The sequence below is a fragment of the Echinops telfairi genome, unplaced genomic scaffold (genome assembly GCF_000313985.2).
Source record: "Echinops telfairi isolate 266 unplaced genomic scaffold, ASM31398v2 ScPeMD7_7400;HRSCAF=8409, whole genome shotgun sequence".
NCBI classification, from domain to species: Eukaryota; Metazoa; Chordata; class Mammalia; order Afrosoricida; family Tenrecidae; genus Echinops; species Echinops telfairi.
The window spans coordinates 19,827,963-19,851,574 of NW_022111300.1; the positions used below are offsets into that span (position 1 = coordinate 19,827,963).

The 23,612-nt window shown below is 39.9% G+C and overlaps 1 protein-coding gene across 1 annotated transcript in view; it reads right to left on the bottom strand.

Annotated features, from left to right (window-relative positions):
* Window positions 1–23,612, bottom strand: part of CCDC178 (coiled-coil domain containing 178) — a 470,395-nt gene that overhangs the window by 335,987 nt on the left and 110,796 nt on the right. Inside the window, exons 12-15 of the mRNA XM_045296033.1 lie at window positions 10,777–10,839; window positions 8,964–9,125; window positions 6,917–7,030; window positions 1,222–1,367 (exon numbers count right to left, since the gene is read on the bottom strand). Of these exons, the coding sequence (XP_045151968.1) occupies window positions 1,222–1,367; window positions 6,917–7,030; window positions 8,964–9,125; window positions 10,777–10,839 (485 nt within the window). The remainder of the gene's footprint in view (window positions 1–1,221; window positions 1,368–6,916; window positions 7,031–8,963; window positions 9,126–10,776; window positions 10,840–23,612) is intronic.

Sequence of the window (23,612 nt, forward strand, 5' to 3'; positions counted from 1 at the left end):
CATACTACACACACACACACACACACACACACACACACACACACACCACACATACACACACACCGCCCCAGTTAGGTGAACTTGGATTATCGATGGGTATCCAAAAGTCAGATGAACTCAGATTGCTGGATGATCACGGATGTGAACTGGAGAGCATTAGAAAGTGGATTTCTGCAGTGATGCCACTCAAACTCTCTGTCACGGAGTCAGCTCTGACCCTTGGGGCCTGCAGCATGGAACTGGGCTGTTCCTTTGGGTTTCTGAGGCTGTGAACCTTGGGGGAGCAGGTGACTTCGTCGTCCTCCCGTGGGGTGGAGGGCGGGCTTGGTTCTGGGGGCCCAGTGAGTGGTCACTTACGCTGCCAAGGCTCCCACTGCGTATACAGTTAGGTGAACATTTAATGTCTTAATGTTTGTTTTTCCTTTTCACCTGTTTTCAATCTGTTCTCATTTTTTATTATCTTCTTTCTTTTGAATTTAGGCTTTTTTCTGTGTGTGTTTTATTTGTTGTTGTTATAATCTTTTTAAAATGATTATATTTATATGACATCAAGGAAAGAGATAGAACCAAGATTAATAGTTTCTTAGCATTATGGCAGGGGAGACTGTGGGAGAAATGGGGAGCTCAAATTCAGGCTTTTTTCTGTGTGTGTTTTATTTGTTGTTGTTATAATCTTTTTAAAATGATTATATTTATATGACATCAAGGAAAGAGATAGAACCAAGATTAATAGTTTCTTAGCATTATGGCAGGGGAGACTGTGGGAGAAATGGGGAGCTAAAATTCACTGTGGTGATGACCGAGCAACTACTTAATATATTTAAATCATTTAATTGTATAGTATATGAATTATATGTCAATTAAACTATTTTTTAATGTTGGGTGAAAATTCATAAATTAATAAATATGGCACACAAATGAGAAATACTAAATAAAAAGTATAAATCATTTCGATAATAAAGAATAATCATTCACATACTTGGAGAAGTTAAAGCATTCCCAACTATTCAAATAATAATAAACTCAAGGAGTAATTAAGAAGAAAAACAATTTATGAATATGCTTTGTAATTCAAATATCCTATGTGCATTTCACATCATATTGTCACAGAATATATGGAACATTTTAAGGAAAAAATTTAAAAATTCAAATTTAACCTCATTATCTTTGATAATGATGTATTAAATATACTTTTGATTGTGATAAAATTTATTTACTCACTTTAAAACATCAAATGTCTTTTCAAAGCGCTTCTTTTCTTCTTCTTTTACTTTTAATTCCTCATTCAAGTTATTTATTTTGGCTTGAAAAACAGATGCTTTACTCCTAGTGTCATATATTTCTTTAAAAATTGTTGAGCGTTTTACCTGAAAAATAAATTGAGTGCTTTTACTTTTCATTTTAAATATTTAGATTTTCAAATCCTTGTATTTTACGTACACAAATATGCTGACTTTGGAAGCAATTAAAAGTAAGTCCTTTGCCTTAACAAGTAAAGAATGTCTACTTTGACCATTGTGCTTTTGAGGCCAACAATATGGGAACAGAAAGCTCTGGTGGCAGAGTGTGACTTGTTTGGCTGCCAACTACAAGGTCAGCAGTTTGAAACCACCAGCCAGTCTGTGTAAGAAAGCTGAGTCTTTCTTCTCTTATGCAGTTACATTCTCAGAAACCCTCAGGGGCAGTTCCCCACTGTCTGATAGGGTCACTGTGAGTCACAATGGACTTGATAGCAGTGAACTTGAGGGATATACATACATATATATATCATATTAATATATATGTATTAATCAAATGGACAACGGCCCCTCACATGGGTAGGAATTTAGAGTGCAAGGAGTTGGTGCTAATGGGGGAGAAACAATTCCAAAAAGGAGAGAAAGAATAGTTGCATCAATCAAAGAATGTAATCAATGTCACCAAATTATGCTTGCAGAAACTGTTGGATTGATGTATATTCTGCTGTGTATGTTCCCAATAATAACAGCCATAGCAACAAAAATAAATGAATTACATATATATGTATATACATATATGTATATACATATATATGTATAAATGTAAAGAATTAAGTTTCGACAAGAAATAAAAACTATACCAATACTTTAAAAAAGTAAATCATACCTCCTCTTGAATATATGCACCAAATTAGTTATATTTTATTCCCCAATATTAAATCTGTTGTGATTTTTAAGAGATAGGTTTGAATTATTTACTCATTTTCTATCTCTGTCTCTGTCTCGCCCTCATTTGCCCTCTCTCTGTCTCTCTCTCCTTTACAAACTGGCCCTCCAAGCCACAAACACATACATGCATATCTTGAAAGCATGTAATTCTAAGATGCTAACGTGGCAGCTGTTTCTGAAACATGTACATAGGTAGGGAGGCAAGGGCATATGTTAATCTGATCTTTCATACAAAAGAAGTCAATATTTAATGCCAGCATAATCCCCCAAAACTGGCCTGTGCAATTCCAGATTGAGTATCTGATGCTGCATCTATGTTTACATGGTCCCTTCATGACGACTGGAGTTTATATTGATGGACTGATTGACTGACCCGGTGTTGCATCCAACATCAATTACTGATTCCAATTAGTGATACTCATCCAACAAGTCCACAGAACTCCATAGCTATCTTTCCCTACAGCTTTCTTTTCCTCTAAGAGATATAGAATAATAAATCTTCCACCGGATTTATTTTCTCATAAAACATTTGCTTTTTGTCAAAATTGTTAGACGTTGGATATAGTATCTGAAATGTATATTCTCTGTTTTCTTTCTTTTTCTGGATGTTCTAACTTTTTTTTTTTAACAAAAGAAGTGAGATGTTGCATATTTTTGGTGCGATGAGAAATACAACTTTCCTCTAGTTCCTAAATGTTTCCTCCCCGCTCCCACTACCATGACTCGAATTCGACCTTGCAAGTCTGGCTAGACCAGAGGATGTACACTGGTACAGATAGGAACTGAAAATACAGGGAATCCAGGGCGGATGAGCCCTACAGGACCAGTGGTGTGAGTGACGAAACAGGGAGGGTAAAGGGAGAGTGGGTAGGAAGGAGGGAACCGATTACAAGGAACTATATGTGACCTCCTCCCTGGGGGACAGACAACCGAAAACTGGGTGAAGGGAGACGTTGGACAGGGCAAGATATGACAAAATACCAATTTATAAACTATCAAGGGCTCATGAGGGAGGGGGGAGCGGGGAGGGAGGGGGAAAAATGAGGACCTAATGTCGGGGGTTTAAGTGGAGAGAAAATGTTTTGAGAATGATGTACAAATGTGCTTTACACAATTGATGTGTGTATGGATTGAGATAACAGTTGTATGAGCCCCTAATAAAATGTTTAAAAAAATAAAACAATTAAAACAACAACAAAATAGTAGCGTTGGCGTGTTTTTGGTGAAGGCTACACAGTAGCGTGGGTTCTCATGTAATTCTCTCTGTACATGTTACCCAGTGACCAGGACTCCATTCCTCGTGGTGAGTTTGAAGGAAGAATGTTGTTGCCTCTTGCAGGTTGGTGATGAATACGGACCTGCTTGGGGACCCAAGAACTACACTGAAATCTTTTGATGGATGATAAAGGTCACCAGAGCAAAACGAAATCGAGCCATAAAAACAGTGTATTGACAATCTGATAATCTTGTGTTATGTCTGTTGGTTTGTCTTGTTCTCGACCCTGGATGACATAGGTTTCAGTAATGTAAAGGCCATCCACCCCACGCTACTTGTCACATCTGGACTAGGAAGACTTCGGGAATCGGAACTACATTGCCTTATTACACTGTGGAGCATCCCCACCCCAGTGATTTGATTTTTCAAAAATTTCAGACCTTCTATTTAAAAGCATGCTAGGTAATAAAATTATATTTTAAAAGATCTATTGCAGATGATATGTTCCATTTGATAATTTTGCTTTATATCATCTAAGTGGAATCACCTCAGGTTCTACACCTATGATTAAAAATGGGATTAAAAACTGCATCGTCTGTACATCAACCAGCATGATTGTTCAAGGGTTGCTGTCAGGTGGGTGCTGGTGAGGCCATGGAGTCCTCCCATGGTTCTTGGTAATGTGAGCACTCCAAGGTCTTCAAGGGCTGTGGTCTTTCAGGAGAACACCCCCAAGCCTTTCTTCTAAAGCACCTCGAGGTAAATTCTGCACAAGACTTAATTAAAGTGTTGCAGAGTAAAGATGTCATTTGGGGGACTAAGGTACACCTGACCCAACCCACGGTATTTCAGTTGCCTCATATGGACTTGAAAGTGGGACACTGACTAAGAAAGCCTGAGGAAGAACCGAGGCATTTGAATTATGGTGCTGGTGAGGTCTATTAACAGCACCGTGAACTGCCTAAGGAACCAAGGGCTCAATGGAAAGTAAATGTCTAGAGAATAATGATGGAATCCTATGTACAAAGATGCTTGCTACAGTTGATGCATGGATTGTTATAAGAGCTGTAATAGCCCCCGATAAATTGATCTTTTAATTAAAAAAAATTTAAGTTAAAAGGATAAAATTCTCAGAATAGGTTTCCATACTCTCTAGCTTCCTATCCTAAATATATCAATTGCAGTATTTAAAGTTTGTTAATTCTTAAAGTTGTAAGAAGTGAAAAATGCATGTAAGTGTGTAAGACCTACTTAAATAGTCAATTAAGATTCCATGATCACCTACTATGTAGCAGGTACAGTCTGGACACTTTCACACACATCAACTCTTATAAAAAAACGTACTTATAACTAAAATATATCTGCCTCTTCAATTAGAAAAAAAAGGACGGGGGAAAGAACAAGCAAAGCTGTCCTGGAGAAAGTACAGCCAAACTGCCCCATAGAAGCAAAGATGGTGAGACTGGCTCCCGTACATTGAGCATTTTCTCAAAAGGGACCAGTCCCTGGAGAAGAACATCATGCTTGGTAAAGCTGGTCATGAAAAAGAGGCCACCTCACAGTGACATGGATTGACACACTGGCTATAAGACCAAACTCAAATATAACAACAATTGTGAGGATGGTGCACAAGCAGCCAGGATTTCATTCTGCTGCACGGAGGTTCCCTCGGAGGTTAGGCCAGCTCGACACTGCCGCCTAACACCACGAGGAGACCTGTGGTCGCAGCAATGGGGGGACGGGGGTCCCTTCCATTGGCTTAGTAAGGTGCTTTCTGAGAACATACACTTACTCATAACTCATTTACGTGTCAAGATTTATGTTTATTTTTTACCTCTTTAATGATATTGTTAAATCTGCTACAATATCAAAATGAATATGATGATGATATGATAATGGCTTCAAGAATATTCTTTCTAGTGTTATGGATATTTACATAAAATGTGATCATCAGACTTTTTTCCTCCATTTTCTTTGGAGCTCTACAGATATTATAACAATCCATAATTCAATGAGATCAATCATGATTGTAAAATTGTTGCCATCATCATTTTCAAAACATTTTCTTTCTTCTTGCACTCTGGTATCAGCTCCCCTTTATCCCTGCCCTCCCCCACCCTACCCCCCAAGTACCCCCTTGTTATTATATTAAATATTATTATTATTGCTGTTACCCTTTTATCCCCCATGTCTTACACCATCCAATGCATGTGTTCACCTGCCCTTCTGTTATGCATTCCCCTCCAGTGGGATTATATAGTCATCATTGCTCTCAGTTCCCCCTTCCCTTTCTGTCCCTCACTTCTCTTTCTGTACCCTCAGGGAATTTTTACTCCCATTACAATTCCTGAAGGGCTTATCTAACTTGGTTTCATGCATCACACGATCTTAATTATATACATGAACTTATGCAGGTCTAATAGGATTAATGAGGTAAAACTAAGACCATAATAATTAGGGGGGGTGTCCAGATATTAAAAAACTCATGGAAAATTATGTGTTTCAACAGTGCTATAATGTACCCTGGATGTATCATCCTTCCATTTGGCCTTTATGTGAGGGACTGTCTCATTACCTTACAGGTGGTTTTGGGGTCTCCACTTTGTCTATGCTCTTTTACGTCAATTTGGTTACTTGTTTTTAAAATTCTGATACCCAGTCCCATTGACACCTCTTGATCATGCAGGCTGGTGTACTTCTTCCATGTGGACTTTGTTGCTTTCCTGATAGTTGGCCGCTTGTTTAACTTCAAGCCTTTAAGACCCCAGACACGTATCTTTTCATACCTTGGCACTATCAGCTTTCTTCACCACGTTGGCTTATGTACCCATTGTATCTTCAGCGATCGTATCAGGAAGGTGAGCATCATACATTGCCACTTATGAGAACAAATTGTTCTTGTTGTGAGCTAAGACTAACATAGAGACCCAAAGTCCATTCACTGACCATCAGTCATGTTTTAAAGTGATTATTTCTTTGTGGGTTAAACATCAGATACATGTAATATTTTAATAAAACATTTTATCCACTGAATGAAAACATAACCATGCTATTTTTCTTAAGGACAAATTTAAGTTCTTTTCCCTTCCTTTCGTCTCCTTTCCTCCCTCACTTCACTCCTTCTCTCTCTGCTTTTCCCTTCTCTTCCAATTCCTCGCCCTCCTTTTTCCTTCCTTTCTTCCTTCTTTTCTTATTTCCTACATCAAGCTCCAAGCAATAGGAATCAACATGACAACTGTAGATAGCATTCGACTTCACCATGACTATGTTATCAGTATTGTTTTGTATTGTACCTTGGGTCAGAGATATGCCAATGACAAACTGGGCCAAACTAGAAGAAACAGTGAGAGGAAAAAAACAGAGATGGTGTGTGTGTGTGTGTGTGTGTGTGTGTGTGTGTGTGTGTGTGCAGAACCAATTAAAATGAGAGCCATCTGCCTAAAATGCAATTTGCTTGAATTATTTTCATTAACATGAAGAAATTGAAAATTACTTTTGATATTGTATCTCTTACCTCTGTTTCTGTTAGGGCATTACGGGTTTGCTTCTCCTTCATTTCCAATTTTTTCTTTGTTTTTTCCACATTTCTTCTAATAAAATTTTTCTTCTCAAGTATTTTATTAATCACCTAAAAGATTTTCAGATATTATATGTAACACTTAAAATCCCACTCATTTTTAAAGCAACAAGTATGCAAACAATTTTTGTGTCCGATGGCTTTTTTTTAAGTGTTTTTGGTCCTTCACCCACATACCATACAATTCTATAGTTCAACCATATCAAGAAGAGTTGTAAACCTTCATCACAATCAAGTTAAGAACATTTTCTTTTCCCCTGTATTCATTGTTCTTTATGTAATTTTGGGGGGTTAGTTTTCACAAAAACACACAAAACATTCACCAATTCATAAACTTCTACATATATATATTTCAGTGCCATTGATTATACTCTTTGTTATACAACTATTGTTATCCTTCTCCAAACTGTTCCCCCAAACTTTTTAAATATTTAACAACATATTTGGGCAATATGAATTGAGGGGCCGGGGGTAACACGTGAATTTCAAAAACACACAATGATCTGTGAAACCCTAGTCTTCTATTTGAATCATACTGAGTCTATGATTTCTAAGTCTATAATATCATACTGAGAAAAAAATATCATACTGAGTCAATTTTGTTAACTAACAAAAACGAATTGACTCACATATTACTGCTATCAAGTTGATGCTGACGCACGGTGACCATAAAGGGTAGCGTGGAAAAGCCCATGAGGTTTCCAAGGGAACAAACCTTTGCAGAAGCTGACTGCCGCATCTTTCCCCGTAGACACTATAAAGTTCCACCACGATATTAAAAATATTTAACCAAAATTAAAAGCCTAAGGATGACTTATCAGCAACGAATATTAAAAAGTGTATTCAAGTCCTTTCTTTCTGAAAGTATATATTAATTTGATTAACTATCAAATAGAATAAAACCAAAAACAATTACTAAAGCAAGTAGAAAACAAAAGCTATTATAAAACAAGGCGAAGTCAAGTCATTAATCTCTTCTGGAGTTCATTATCATCCTCAGACAATTACATTAAAGCTTTTGATACAATTAATAACACTCTGTCATTAATCTAAGGGGGCTGTCTTTAAAAACATGTATCCCACCAGGTGTTAGTACTGGGTATATATTCATCACATAAGCAATCAGATAGCACTCAGAAGGCCAAAATCACCTAACCAGTTGAGGGTCAGGTGTCCTCACGTCTATAATACAGGTAAACTTCCACCTGCCAGTTACATAGAAAGGGTTTCAAAATCAAAATAAAATATGGTAATAGGAATACTTCAAAAAATCGCAAGCTATTTGTAAGTGGACGAGATCTGACATTGTGGAAGTCTAGTATGGTAGAACTGTACCATCATTTTCAATGGTCATGGGGTGGGGAATGCAAACTCTGTTGCCAATGGCCCAAATCAATATATGTACATCCTTGTTGCGGCTAAGGATAAGAATGGATAATACTCACCACACCCTCCAGTTTTTATAAAGACTAATGACATGATAGACGCCTATTTTACCCACTGAATTTTTCTTTGGGAAGGGCTAATGATATCAGTTACTGCCAAAAACTTGTTGTTTTATAAATACTTTACTCATGTGTGCTGTATTTTTCACCATAGCTGTTGTACCTTTTTCTAAATACATCAGAAATTTATGATGAAAATGTCAAGATATATTATGTTTTCTATTTAGGTAAGAAAAAAAAACTCCACTACATTTCATTAACTAACAGTGAAGTCTTTGAGTAAAGTTTCCTGCAGTGGGCATGATAACTGTTTGTCCTGTATCAGCCCAGGACCGGATTCTGGATAATAGCATGGGACAGTCCCACAGTGTAGTTCGACTGTGGATCAGTTCATGGCCCTGGAATGGTTACTTACTTCATCCAAGCTTGCATCTCTTCCTATGTGAAATCAAAATTTTCCAAATAATAATAACATTACATGCAAGATTTGCCTACCTAACTCTTTCTGCTTGTCTGTGGATTCATTTATAAATGCTTACATCAGCATGATGGCGATGGATGTTCTTGATCCTGGTGAACTCTTCTTCAAGTTCTAGCAGTGGCTCCTCCACCTTTTCCAGTGCAAGGATATAGATTATTTTCTTATCTAGAAGTGACTGCTTCTCTTGTGCCTGGATGTCTTGAATATGATACATTTTTTTCTGACAACAGAGATAATGACTCATTTAGTTTTTAATGATTGAAACATTTATTGAGCCCCTACATTGTGGTAGGCCATAATCTTGGGTGTTATTAGAATATCAATTGATGTCACTATAAAAAATAATGGGTAACAATATAGTGTATTTAAGCAGCACCTATCTGTTGTTTCAAGGAATGAGAGGGAAAAGAAAAGGAAAATTAAAATCAAGCATTTACATATGAGTTTTTGGAGTAAACTCAGGTTAGAGAATATACACACAAAATATACTAAAATACACAGAATACTCGCAGAGTTAGAACAAATAAACCATGAGTAGGAGGTGAATAATAAGTTGGTAGACAACAGCCACAACAAAAAGGCTGGGTGGGCTATGAAATTATTGCATAAATGTGAATAGTAATGAATATGTGGGAATCTTCCAACATCTAGAATCAGAAAAGCACTGCTTCAAGATTTGAAAATACTGAATTTCCTAACAGTGAAAGAGAAAAAATGATTTTTCTTTCCTTCAAAGAGGACCACAAGTGCAGAAATAGTTCAGAAAACACATTTTTTAACCACTGCTTCTGGATGCTACTCTTCTTATAGTAACAATAACATCACATGTACATTGTTCCCGAGTGCCATCAAATCTATTCCGACTCATGGTGGCCTGATGTGACAGAGTGGGAATGCCCACCTTGCATTTCTAGGCTTCTTTATAGAAGCAGACTGCCAGGTCTTTCTCGTGCAGAGCTGCGGGGAGGACAGGTGTCTTAAAGACTTACCTAGGGCCCGGAAAACAAACAAATAAACAAACCCAACATGCTGTGTTTGCAAAGGATATGCAGAAATAAATTTTTTTTTTTAACTCACTGCCATTGAGTCATTTCTGATAGTGAGCTTATAGGACTGAGTAGCACAGTCCCTTGGGCGTTCCAAGGTTGTAAATATTTACTGGGTTTGAAACCCTCATCTTTCTCCTTCAGAGGGGCCGAGAGTTTCGAAGTGCTGACCTGGCAAGCGCCCAAGGTGTCACCCCACTATGGCACCAGCATGAGTGCTGGAGATCACTCTTTGACCCCGGTGCTCCGTGGCAGCATGATCCATCTGTCTGTGCCTGTAAACAATGGACAGTCTCTGAAACCCCAAGGGGCAGGTCTATGCTGACTGACCGGGTCCCTCTGCATCGGAATCGACTGGCTGTGAGGAGCAACTTAAGAAGCAAAGCATGAGGAAGATTATCTTTAATCCACCTCTCATGCTTTCATTTCAAAATCTTGATAAGGAAATATCTCATAGCATATCTTCTTCCAGGGTTAAATAAAGAGATTCAAGGGAGAGGCGCTAAAAGTAAAGAAAACATAACATCATCACAAAGCAAACTAAAGAGTTAGACACTTAGGAATAAGATCTCCCTGCCCTTTCACTAGACTGGCAGAAATTCCCATTAAGCCACAGAATGAGATATGTGTATGGAGGTCAGTTTCTTTATGCATGATCAGACACTGCTAGTTGTACACAGAGGGCAACTGTCATCAGCTCAGGAAAGAAAACTGCTGGCTTGCAAAGCAAGTAGTGAAAAGATGCCTCATTACAGGCAAATTTAAAATGCTAAGTAAAATGCAAATTAAAGGAAGAATAAAATATTGAAAGGAAATGAGTATTACCTGAATCTGTAATGCAGTAGCCACTTCATTTCGAATGAGCCTCTTCAAGAAATCTTCTCTACCCTACAGATTATCAAATTTAAAAGAAAATGAGAGTTTAGTTTACAGGAAATCAGAAAATAAGTTAAGGACAATTGCTAATACAATATACATTTTACATAGGTTAGAACAGAAAGTAAAAACCAATGCATTACAAATTAACTATTGGAAAACAAGGTGGGGGAAGTCTGTTATTGGAAACAAAGCCTCGACGTGACAGACGAGAAGGTAAAAGTAGAATTGTATCCGATTTAGTTTGTACTTGTAGTCCTGAACTGAAAAAAAAAAAAAAAAAGCAGTGGGGAAAAAACAAGAAAGAATGCAGAAAGGAAAGAATGGATAGTCTTTCAATTCCTCTAATTAAACTCTTACCAAATTTTAAACTATTATTTTCCAGAAAAAAAACCCTCAACTTTACAATTAAGACATAAATTCATCGATGAAGTTTATGCAACTTATTGAGATTCTCCACTTGACCACAGCAATTCATTCATTTATAAGCATCACTTGAGAGTTAATGGGTAAAAATATTTGGGAAAAAATATTCTGCTTCAGGATAAATAATCTTAAACTACTCACCATATGCCTTAAACTTCCACACTAATTAGCATTGGTAGTAGTTCATAAAGCATTTTTCTGCTTTGGAAGTATATTTCACATTTACTTGAAAACATGCTTCTCATTTGAGATTGCACTTGGCTAAGTTTAGACTGCCTTCCTCATTGGGAAGAGCGTTGTAAATGTGCAAGAAGGAACAGAGGTCCCGCAACCTCTTTCATAACGAAAACCTCCATCATCGCCTAGCATCCCTAACAATACATGGAATCAAGTTGGTAAGTTTCCCCTTGGCTCTTCCTCTGCTTTACTGCAATCCATCAGAATCATACTCTCCAGAAGCAAACAAATAACTCAAAAGAAAAACAGGGGGAGCAGTGTAGCAGTGATGAAACATATAACTTTCCTCTAGTTCTTGAATGCTTCCTCCCCCCAACTATCATGATCCCAATTCTACCTTACAAATCCAGCTGGACTGGAGGATGTACACTGGTACAGATGGGAACTGGAAACACAGGAAATTCAGGATAGATGAACCCCTTGGGTCCAGTGGTGATAATGGTGATGCCGGGAGGGTGGAGTAGAAAAGGGGAACCGATTACAAGGATCTACATATAACCTCCTCCCTGGGGGATGGACAACAGAAAAGTGGGTGAAGGGAGATGTCAGACAGTGTAAAATATGAGAAAATAATAATAATTTATAAATCATCAAGGGTTTGTGAAGGAGGGAAGAGCAGGGAGGGAGGGAAAAATGAGGAGCTGACACCAGGGGGCTGAGTGGAAAGTGGATGTTTTGAGAATGATGATGGCAGCAAATGTGCAGATGTGCTTGATACAATGGATGGATGGATGGATTGTGAGAAGCATTGTATGAAGCACCCAATAAAATGATTAAAAGAAGAAGAACAGGATCCTGTAGTAGTTACAAAATCTCATGTCAATTTGAGGATTAAGAGTGTAGGCGTGGAATCTGGCCTGTCAATCAAGATATAGCCAATGAGGCCTCTGTATGGGTGTGGCCTTCTCAAGAGGATTCTGGAAATTCCTGTATTCCTCCTTAGAGGCAGGAGACACTCTCTCTGGACTCACTCCCTTGGAGACTCTCCACTGACAAGGCTCACTCCCTGGGAGACAAAGCAGCTGACAAGACACATGGAACTACCCTAGTGCCCTGAGCTGGAGCAGCCACATGGAGACCTCTGCCAGCACTGAGATGCTTACAATGCCACTGGATCCACAAGACTTCCCACCCACTGGCCTGTGATATTCCTACATTCAGCATCATTGCATGTGTTTCATGAGTCTGAAGAGGGCTTTATAGATTGGTACTGGACATATGTGATTTGGACTTATGGATTTTATCTGCACTGGGCTGGGATTTTTTCTCAATATTCAACTGCTCTTGTACACAAAGCTCTTTCCTACACACATATGCAGGTCTCTATGAATTTGTTTCCCTAGTCTACCCAGGCTAACACAGATGCTACCCAGTGCTGCACCATATTGCACAAATAAATGGACTCAAGTCACTGCCTTTAGATTAATTAATATTGTACACGAGTGTGTGAGTTTAAGGCTAAAATACTGTGGACAGGTTATAAGAAATTGTAATAAAATAGATAAATAGTGTTAGGTTCCAAGTGGTTCCCTTGTATTACACTGCAGAGAAGGAAAATAGTTCATTTGGAAATCTGTGTATCGATACAAAACCAAACCAACTGTTGCCAATGGACAAATATGGGCTCTCTGTGTGCAGGGGCAGAGGCTGGAATGCTGGGGCTTCTCTCTAGCATCTGAGCGAACTTTTCCAGGCTCTCTTTCCTACCATGCCACCAAACCTCTGTGACTCAGAGAGCAAGATCCCATGCTCGGTCACAGCAACAGAAGGGACCTGTCCTTGGGTGGACTCCTAATGCCCATGCCCACCTTAGCAGAAATATGGTGACAGGGATTGTTTTGAATGACATGCTCAAACTCTTGCTGTGATATTATCCTTTTTATTCAAAATATACTTGGGCCACCATGGCCCGGGCAAAAGTTCAGAAGCTATAAACTTCCTCAGACTACTCAACTACTTCAGCCTTCAAAATACCCAAAAATGCACTAAGGGCATATATTGAACTAATTCAAAGTCCTTCCGCTGAAGTGGAAAGCAACTTCTGCTCCTTATAAAGCAGTTGCTGGAGTCTGATATTCAGGATATTGTTTGGAATGTGCTATAAACTCCTGTGGGGATAGGGAAGGAAACAGGAGAGGGAAGAGAGAAACTGGGAGTGTGCTACAACCCCAACAACGTCACTGAACCCCATAGGGAGTGCTGGAACAAGAATGGACTTTCAGATGTATCTCAAAGGGGCCCAAGGTAGCAAGGCTAGATTCCTAGATTGATCAGTCACTGAATATGCATTAATCCCAGAAGGGAAGTACCTTTTAACAAGGTGCCTTAAAGGAAGCAATTCCTTAAGGAGAATCTAGGCAACTGGAGGGCTCTCTTAATGACAATGGCACTGTTATTACAACGCATGGTGATGATTTAGAAATATAGTACTTGCTATGTAGAATTTTCCTTGTTTTAACTTCAGTGAAATCTATGAAATTGACATTATTGTTCCTTTTTTTCCACATGGGAAAACTAAAATACAGAGGTTACATAAATGGCACAAATACACAAAGTTAGGAACTGATGGAGGCAGTAATGCACAAAACCTGTTGCAAGTTCAGGGACCTACGCTATTGGCTTATGATCTCAGTGGCCCCTAGCGCCCAAGCACTGTTCAATGTGAATAGGGATCTTTGGTCCAGAGCCTTGTGACTCTCATGTTCCCCCTCTCCTAACACAGTCCAATGATGTTTCCATGAGGCTTCTGGGCAACTAAGATACCTCTTTCAATGCTGTAACTGAGAAACGACACCAGAGGTTGAGGACCTAATGGAGACGTGTTACAGAGGCGCCAATCGGCTAACGATGCTCTGGAATCGGTTTTGCAGGATAAGAGCATGGGGAGGATGCCACCTTTTCACCACGTACTATGGATCTGTAGCTGCTGGGAGCAGAACCAGAATTCCACGACTGCACACTACAAGGTGGCAGGCAATACAGATGTTAGGGGGTAAAGAAGAGTTTAGTGAGATAATGATTGCCCCATCTTCTGCCATCGAATCGATGCGGACGCATAGCGATCCCATGTAACAGAACAGAAGTGGATAGAACTGCCCGTCTGAATTCCAGAGACTGTAACTGCTTACTGGAGTAGAAAGCCCTCACTTTCTCCCACAGATTGGATGGTGGTTTCAAACTGCCGACTTGGTCGATCACACCCCAATGCATTATGTCCAAAACACTTACTGTCAGTTTAGTCAATTTTAGAAAATATATAGTCTCTATAAATTGAAATAGACTGAACTGTTTATATATGTATATGTATGTATATATATGTGTGTGTGTGTATATATATGTATGTATGTATATATATGTGTGTGTGTGTATATATGTATGTGTATATATATATGTGTGTGTGTGTATATATGTATGTATGTATGTATGTATATATGTGTGTGTGTGTATATATGTATATATATAATGTATATATATGCCTTGCTGCCATCAAGTCCATTCTGAATCACAGGGACTGTATAGGACAGTGTAGAACTGCTTCTGTGGATTTCCAAGACACAACGCATTAAGAGAGTAGAAAGACTTGTCTTACTCCCCTGGAGCAGCTGGTGATTTTGAACTTAGGACCTTGCAGTTATCTAGCGGCCCAATGTGTAACCCATGACACCACCAGGCTCCCAAAAACCTTCTTGGTTTAATAAGTGCCATTCTGAGAATTTGTTTGTTAAATCCGATGTACTTTGTTAAGATGTTTTATACAGTATGGTAGAGATTGATCAAATAATCTAGTGAGCAAATGCATTCATGAATCACAAATAATCTTTGATATCTCAGTTGGAGATTCACACTACAAAAAATTAGGATTCTTCCAAATTCATATAAATATGAATATTCATCAACCTTCTGGGCTATTGGGCTGCTAACTGCAAGGTCAGCAGTTCCAAACCATCAGTCACTCTGTATGACAAAGATGAGGTTTTCTATGCCAGTAAAGAGTTCCAGTTTCAGAAACCCAGAGGGGTCATTCTACCCTGATCTATAGGGTCGCTATGGGTTGGAATCATCAACTCAATGGCCATGAGAATGAGTCAGTTTATATAATACAAAATTCAGGGCCATAATCACACAGGTTCTCACTCTTAGTAGTATCTTGAAGGTGGATAGTAAACTGAGCCCTAAGGGAGGTTTCTCCTGAGATGTGGAGAAATGGAAAGGGCAGTGGCAAGGTGGGAGGGCAGACCCCAGTCCTGCATAGAACACAGCACCAAGTGAGAGCTGAAGTGCCCGTCCCAAGAAGAGCTGCCAGTAGCCCTTCTGTGCCAGGATTTTTAAATCGTCACTTAACAATAGGATAAAAGTAGAAGATTCAGAACAAAATCACCAATTATAGTAGACTCAAGACTTCCTGAAATCATGATGAATCCCTGAAACGATCGCCTAAAGATCATCTTTAAACCTTACACCGAAATTACTCCTCCAAGTGTTCTTTAAAACAAACAATAGCTTAGTTTAACTAGCAAAACAAAAACAAAAAAGTCTGCCTGAAGCATGATGCTCTTTTAAGAACTAATTATGTGAAATCAAATTAACAACAGCTGTTTGGAAGATTAAGGAATCCTGGTGGTGTAGTGGTTATGCTTTGGGCTGCAATCTTCATGGTCAGCAGTTGAAAACCACCAGCAGTAAGCAATAAAGCCCACATGGAAGAAGTACACCAGTCTGTGTGCTCATGAGATGTCTATAGGATCAGGTAGCAGGCATCAAAGACCCAGAACAAAAAATCCTATCACTGTGAATGAGGGGGAGGGCAGAGTGAGGACCCAATGCACGCCTGTAGGCAATTGGACATCCCTTTACAGAAGGGTCGCAGAAAGGAGAGGAGCCAGTCAGCGTTCAGTATAGAACTAATGAAACATACAACTTTTTCCACTAGTCCTTTAATGCTTCCTCCACCACTATCATGACCGCAATTCAACCTTACAAATCCGGCTAGACCAGAGCATGTACAGGGGTAGAGATAAGAGACGGAAACACAGGGAATCCAGGCCTGATAAACCCCTCAAGACCATTAATGAGAGTAGTGATACCAGAAGGGTAAGGGGAAGGTGGGGGAAGAAAAGGAACTGATCACAATGATCTACATATAACTCCCTCCCAGCGGAAGAGACAACAGAAAAGTGGGTGAAGGGAGACAACGGTCAGTGTAACACATGAAAAAATAATAATAATTTATAAATTATCAAGGGTTCATGAAAATTGGAGGGTGGAGGGAGGGGGGGATGAGAAGCTGAAACCAAGGGCTCAAGTAGAAAGAAAATGTTTTGAAAATGATGATGGCAACACAATGGATGGATGAATGGATGGACTGTGTAAGACTTCTACGAGCCCCCAATAAAATGTTTTTTAAAAGTTTGCATATGGGTGTGATTAAAATTGACCCGGAAAACAAACAAACAAAAACCCACCACAGTTCCTCAGAAGAAAGACTATGCTTTCTTCTCCCATAAGTATTTATATTATCAGAGACCGATGGGAATCACTGTGAGTCAGCATTTACTCAATGGCAGTGAGTTTGGATTGGTTTTGTCTTGGAAGATTAGTGTGATGCTTTTTGTGTCAACTAGGCCTGGCCAGGATTCCCAGCAGCTTGGTTAACTAACACCCAGTAATTACCCAGGACATGACCTAACACAATGTCATCCAAAGCAATCAGTGGTAAACCTCTATACTGGCTTAAGATTAGAATGGAATGCAACTCCCTTACAGGCAAGTGACAGCCCTGATGTAATTAGTTAACTTTGGCGTGGCCTATTTCCAGTAGAAGTGAATGCTGTAAGAATCTTGCTTGCTTATTTCCCTGGGTCTGAATCCTGAAGTAGCCTAAGCAACCTCTGATTAGTTGGAGTTGAGTCAATGACCTAACTTATTGCCTGCCAATCCTGAGAGGCATCAGGGCTGTGCCATCTGACCTGCCAGTCTTGGGTTCATTTGCCCGCCCAGGTATATGTCTGACTTGCTGGCCATGGAATTATCTGCATCTACAGTTACCAACATGTGGTATCCCTGCTAATCTTGAGTTCCACAGCCCCCACACCTAGTCAATTCAGGAAAATCCCCCATCTTAACATATGATTCATGGAGTTGGAAGGTGCCTGGACTTGTTCTTAGGTGCCATCAGGTTGGTTCTGACTCATAATGACATGATGCAAAACAGAAAGACACATTTCTCTGTCCGGTTTCGTTCCCCCAATTTTTGCTATGCTTGAGCCCATTGTCGCAGCCATGGTGTCAATCCATCTCCTTAAGGTTCTGCCTCTATTTCGCTGCCCCTCTGGTTTATCAGTCCTTTTCCAGGACCTGGTCTTTCCTGGTAACATGTATGTAAGATGAAGTCTAGTCGTCTTTGCCTTTAAGGAGCACTCTGGCCATACGTCTTCCAAGACAGGGTTGTCTACCCTTTTGGCAGCCCAGAGTACTTTCGACATTCTTCTCCAGCACCACAATTCAAATGCACCAGTTGTTCTTCAGTTTGACTCATTCAATGCTCAACGCTCACAGGATCTGAGGCCATAGAAAATACCATGGCTGGGTCAGGTGCACCTCAGTCCTCAAAGTAAAACCTTTCTCTTCAATACTCTAAAGTGATCTTAAGCAGCAGATTTACCTAACGTAATATGTCGTTTGATCTCTTGACTGCTGCTTCCAGGAGCATTAATTGTAGATCCAAGGACCACAAATCCTTAACAATTTCAAACGTTTCTCCTTTTATCATGTTACCTCTTGGTATACTTGTGAGGATTTCCGTCTTCTTTACATTGAATTGCAATCCATACTGAAGGCTGCAATCCGGATCTTCATCTGCAAGCGCTTCAAGTCCTCCTCACCTTCAGCTAGCAAGGTTGTGTCATCTGCATATCTCTGGTTGTTAATAAGCCTTCCTCCAATCCTGATGCCACATTCTTCTTGATATAAAACAGCGTCTCTGATTATTTGCTCAGCATAATTATGCTGATAGGATACAACGCTGTCCTACACCTTTCCTGACTTTAAACCATGCAATGTCCCTTGTTCCATTTTCACAATTGCCTCTTGGTCCATGTACAGGTTCCATAGGAGCGCAGTGTAGTCTTCTGGAATGATCATTCTTCTCAAGGGAATCCATGGTTTTTCATGATCCACAGAGTTGAATGCCAAGGCATTGTCAATAAAAAAACAATTAAACTTCTTTCAGGTATTCTCTCCTTTCAGCCAAGGGAAAGGAGATCCATCAGAAATGGATGTGTAGACTCAATCAAGTCTATAAATATGCTAGCCATTTTCTAGATATAAACTTCTATTTCTATATACATATATAAGTGCCACTAGTATTGCTTCTCTACATAACCTAGCCTAAGACAGGAAACTTAAAACAAATACATAAACATAAAACCCTTCCATTGAGCTGATTCTGACTCATAGAGATCATATATAGGGTTTCTCAGACTGAGTTGAACTGCTGACTTCACTGCTAGTATTCCAATTCATAGCACCTTAGGGTAGATAGACAGGTGATAGATAGATAGATAGATAGATAGATAGATAGATAGATAGATAGATAGATAGATAGATAGATAGATAGATATAGATAGCGAGATAGACAGATAGATAAAGAAAAACAGAGTGAGGATGATTGTACAGCTTGAAACATGTAATCAGTGTCTCTAAATGATACATGTAGAAAAGAAATCACAATAGATGCTCAGACTATTGGGAGAAAGATTGTTAGAAAATTGTATTTGCACAATGTTAAAGTGTCACGCTGTTGCTTACATATTAATTACAATAGGGAAACTAAAATATATGAATCTGTTGACCCTAACTTCAATCATTGAGACAAATATATATTATGTGCTTTTTCATGTTTCTTTGAAGACATAATAGTTCGATTATGTTATATACCTACCAAATGTGTTTAATGTAAATCCAATTGCTCAGCTGCAAATCTAATGACTAGCGGTCCATCCCAGATGATCATCCCTAGAAAAGCCTCATGATCTACTTCCAAAAGTCCAGTCATTGAAAACCCCATTAAGCACAATTTTTCCATGACATACATGGGACAGCCATGAGTCAGTGTCCATTGGAAGGTAATGTGTTTTACTGCAGTCATAAACAAACCAAAACATAACTGAAAAGTGGAGTGGAGTGGAGTTGTGAAGTTTTTTAATATGACTCTTCTACTCATGTTGCTGTAACTTATACCAAATGATTAGGTGGGACCATGTGAATAGGCCATGTGTAATACTACTAGGGAGGATAGGTTCGTTTTTGCTACCACCCCACTCTGGCTATAAAGATGAGCCTTATTTTAGGAGCAGAGGAAAACCCCAGGATCATTCATGATCTCTGTCTGAAGTGGTGGAGGCCAAGTCTACAGGCATCAGCAACTGTGGCACCAAGACCGTGGTACAGAGAAAGGAGTCAGGCTGGGTCCAGAGGCCGAGGAACAGAGAGGCAGAGTGCCATGAGGGCTTCTTGTCCACCAAAGCAGAGGCCAAGGGACCTCGTGGCTGACAGAGATGTGGCTGCTGGCCGAGAAGAAGTATTTGTGTGGATCAGTGTTTGTATCCTTACTGTTTAGTGATCCTAACTTATTGTAACCTATCAACTTCCCTAATACCAAAACCCAAACTCAATGCAATCGATTCTATTCCAACTCACAGTGACCCCAGGGTAGAACTGTCTGCCCCTGTGGGTTTATGAGACTGCAAAATTTTTATGACAGTAGAAAACCTCATCTATCCCCCATAGGGCTACTGGTGGTTTTGAACTACTAAGCTCCAAGTTAGCAGCACAGCGCGTAAGCCACTATGCCACTAATAAACTCCTACACTTGTGAGTATCATCACTTAGCTCTGTGTGGGAATTTCAACATATGATCAAAACCAGAACAGAAATAGAAGGCCATGAGAGGAACAGCTAGTGTTAGAATAGGGAAAAAAGGATGGAGCATGAAGGCATACAAGGGGGTTCCCCCCCAACCCAAGTGGAAAAAGCTGTGTTGGGTGGAGCTTTCCTAGCACACATTTTTCCCGCTAAGTGAGCATCTAGCCAACTCGCTCTGAATTAGTGCACCCAGTGCCATCGCCTGGAAAGGTTCTCTCTAGTCACAGTGAATTTTTCATAAAATCAGTTTCGTTCAAGCCTCATTTTTTTTTGTGACAGCTGATTTAAGACAACAGTGTACAACTCTGAAATGTTGTTTCCTGCTCAGGAAAAATGCCGCAGGAACTGTTGTGATACTGAACATAGCTTACAAGGACAGTGCTATGGATAACTCAAGTGTACAAGTGGTTTTCTTGCTTCAAAAATGGATGCCCGTCAACTTCCCAAACAGATGGCAATGTTGACTCATACTACATTTGAAGTTCATTTCACTAAGTAGGACTGTTAATCAGGCTTTCTATCAAAAGGTTCTGAAAAGCGAAATAGTGTATGACAAAAATGGCCTGATTTGTGACAGATGGAGGGCTGGTTTTGCCACCACAACAATACACCTGCTCATGTAGCCATCTCAGTGTGCCAGTTTGGGACACAAAAGAGCATGCCTCTCTTGCCCCATGCACCAAACTCACATCATTCCATGCAACTTCTTTTTGTTTCTGCAAATGAAGAGGGACATGAAAGGGCAGTGATTTGACAACACAGAAGAGGTGAAGAAAAAAATGAGAAAGGTTCTGTCAGACATCCAAACAGAGAAGTTTGAAAAAGTTTCTAAGAATGAAATCTCAAATTTGACAAATGTATTAAGTGAAATGGAGAGTACTTTGAAGGTGATAAGGTTGTTTTGTAAAAACATTTAAATACAGAGCTTTGAGGGGGAAAAATCATAGGGAAGCCAGAGTAGATCATGTGTGGCCACCAAAGCTACCCCATGTACTACACAAAGGAACTGGTATAGACTCACGTGAACTGCTGCCCTTAAGGTTGGAAGACTGATGCTTAATCACTGCGCCACCACAGCTATGTCGTCTTTAGATGTCTTATGGCCATTGAGTTGATTCTGACCCACAGTGACGCTGCAGGACAGGGTAGAACCCCCGCTGTGGGCTTCCAAGACTAGAAGGGAGTTGAAAGTCTCATCTTTCTCACTCAAGAGAGGCTGCTGTTTCAAAGTGCTAACCTGTGATTAGTAGCTCAACGCTTAGCACACTATGCCACCAGAGCTCCTGAGTCTTTAAAGCCAAACTCAAACCAAACTTACTGCCACACAGTCAATTCCAAGTCAGAGTGACCTCCCCTGTGGGTTCCCAAGTATCTCTTTATGGGCATATAAAGCTCATCATTCTCCCGTGCAGTGGCTGGTGGGTTCCAACTACTGACCTTGTAGTTAGCAGCCCAACGCATAACCACAATGCCACCACGACTCAGCCTTTAGAGCAGAGGGGAGTACATTCCTCACAAAGAGCCAGGCAGTACGCGTTTTAAGCTTTGAACTCCATATGGTTTCTGTCGCAAGTACTCATGTCTGGTTTTTCAAAAAGAGGGTCGCGATATCAGCAGAGCACTTTAAAGAGTCTAGACATGTCTAGAGAAAGGGAGTAACATCTTTCTCTGCAAGAGCCCACCAGAAAATAGTCACCTCTGACCTGCTGCCTGGTGTTACCAGCCAGTGACCACCGGGTGGCAGCAAAGAGCTGTTCTACAGTTCCCACAGACACTCCTGCACCAGCACAAAAGACCTCATAAGAGTGCAGGGTGGAACCACCAAGTGTCTAGAAACACACATTGAAAGAGAAACGTGAGAAAACACTAATTGTTAACAGATCTAAGCTCCGAATTTTAAAATTTGCATCAGTTTGGTTTCCAGTAACAGAAGAATTAAGAAAATTTTGAAGAAATCAAAATTAAGATTTTTTTAAGGTGACTTAAAAATTGTCGAAATTAAAATGCAAACAAACCAAAAAAAGCAGACTATAAGAAGGTGCACATAGTGTGGGCTGCACTGATTTAGTGAGCAGGGCACTCTCCGGCAGTGCTTTTTAAAGATACTTTTTGGATTAAAGGGACTTTACCAAAAAGTTCAGGTGGCAGCCTGTGGTAGTTACATAACCCATTGTCAATTTGAGGACTAAGAGTGAAGGGGTGGAGTTTAGGCTGCCAGTCAGGTCCCAGCTTGATGACCTTATTTGGAGGCGCTAAGGAGATAAATAGCTAGCTGGGGGCAGGACACACACTCACTCCCTGAGAGACAGTGCAGCTGACAAGGCACATGGAACTACCCTAGTGCCCTGAGCTGGAGCAGTCCTGCCAGCACTGAGATGCTTACCACATCACTGGATCCACAAGACTTCCCACCCACTGGCCTGTGATATCCCTGCATTCAGCATCATTGCATGTATTGCGTGAGCCCAAAGACAAACTTATAGATTGGTATCAGACATATGGGCTAATATTGGACTTATGGACTTTATCTGGACTGGGCTGGGATATTTTCTCAATATTCAATTGCTCTTGTATATAAATCTCTTTCTTATACACATATGAGTGTCCATGAATTTTTTCTCTAGTCTACCCGGACTTACCCACAGTCCAATTTGGTCTCTCTCAAAATAAATTCAAACATATTTCTATCTATAGAGTCACTAAGAGTCAGCATTGACACAATGGCAGTGAGTTGGGGGTTTTTTGTTGTTGTTGTTTAGATTTGTTTTGTTTGGGGGCAGGGAGTGGTCACATATATGAAGGAATGTAATGGGGATCACCCAGGCCTTCTTAGGCTACATACAAAATGAGGAAAAAGAATCCAGCTTCACACCAGTCCAAGTGGCAAAGCTGAGACATGCCTGTCCCTTCTGAGCTTCTTGACCCTAGTTTGACAGCACCTGTCCCTCCCAGAGAATGCTAAAGGGCTAGGATCCAACATATGTTACAGTGGTCCCATAGAACTCACAGACAGAGTCAAAGTTATTGAGGTTTATTACTATAGTTAGCAGGCTGAAACAAGTCAGGATCAGAAAATATAAAAGATACAGCTTTGGTCCACAATACCTCCTCTCAGCCTGTCTCTCTTTCTCTCTGGTCCTAGGCCTCTTAGTCACTTGGCAAAGTGCTGCAAAGCTGCCTCAGCACTGATAAATGCCTTC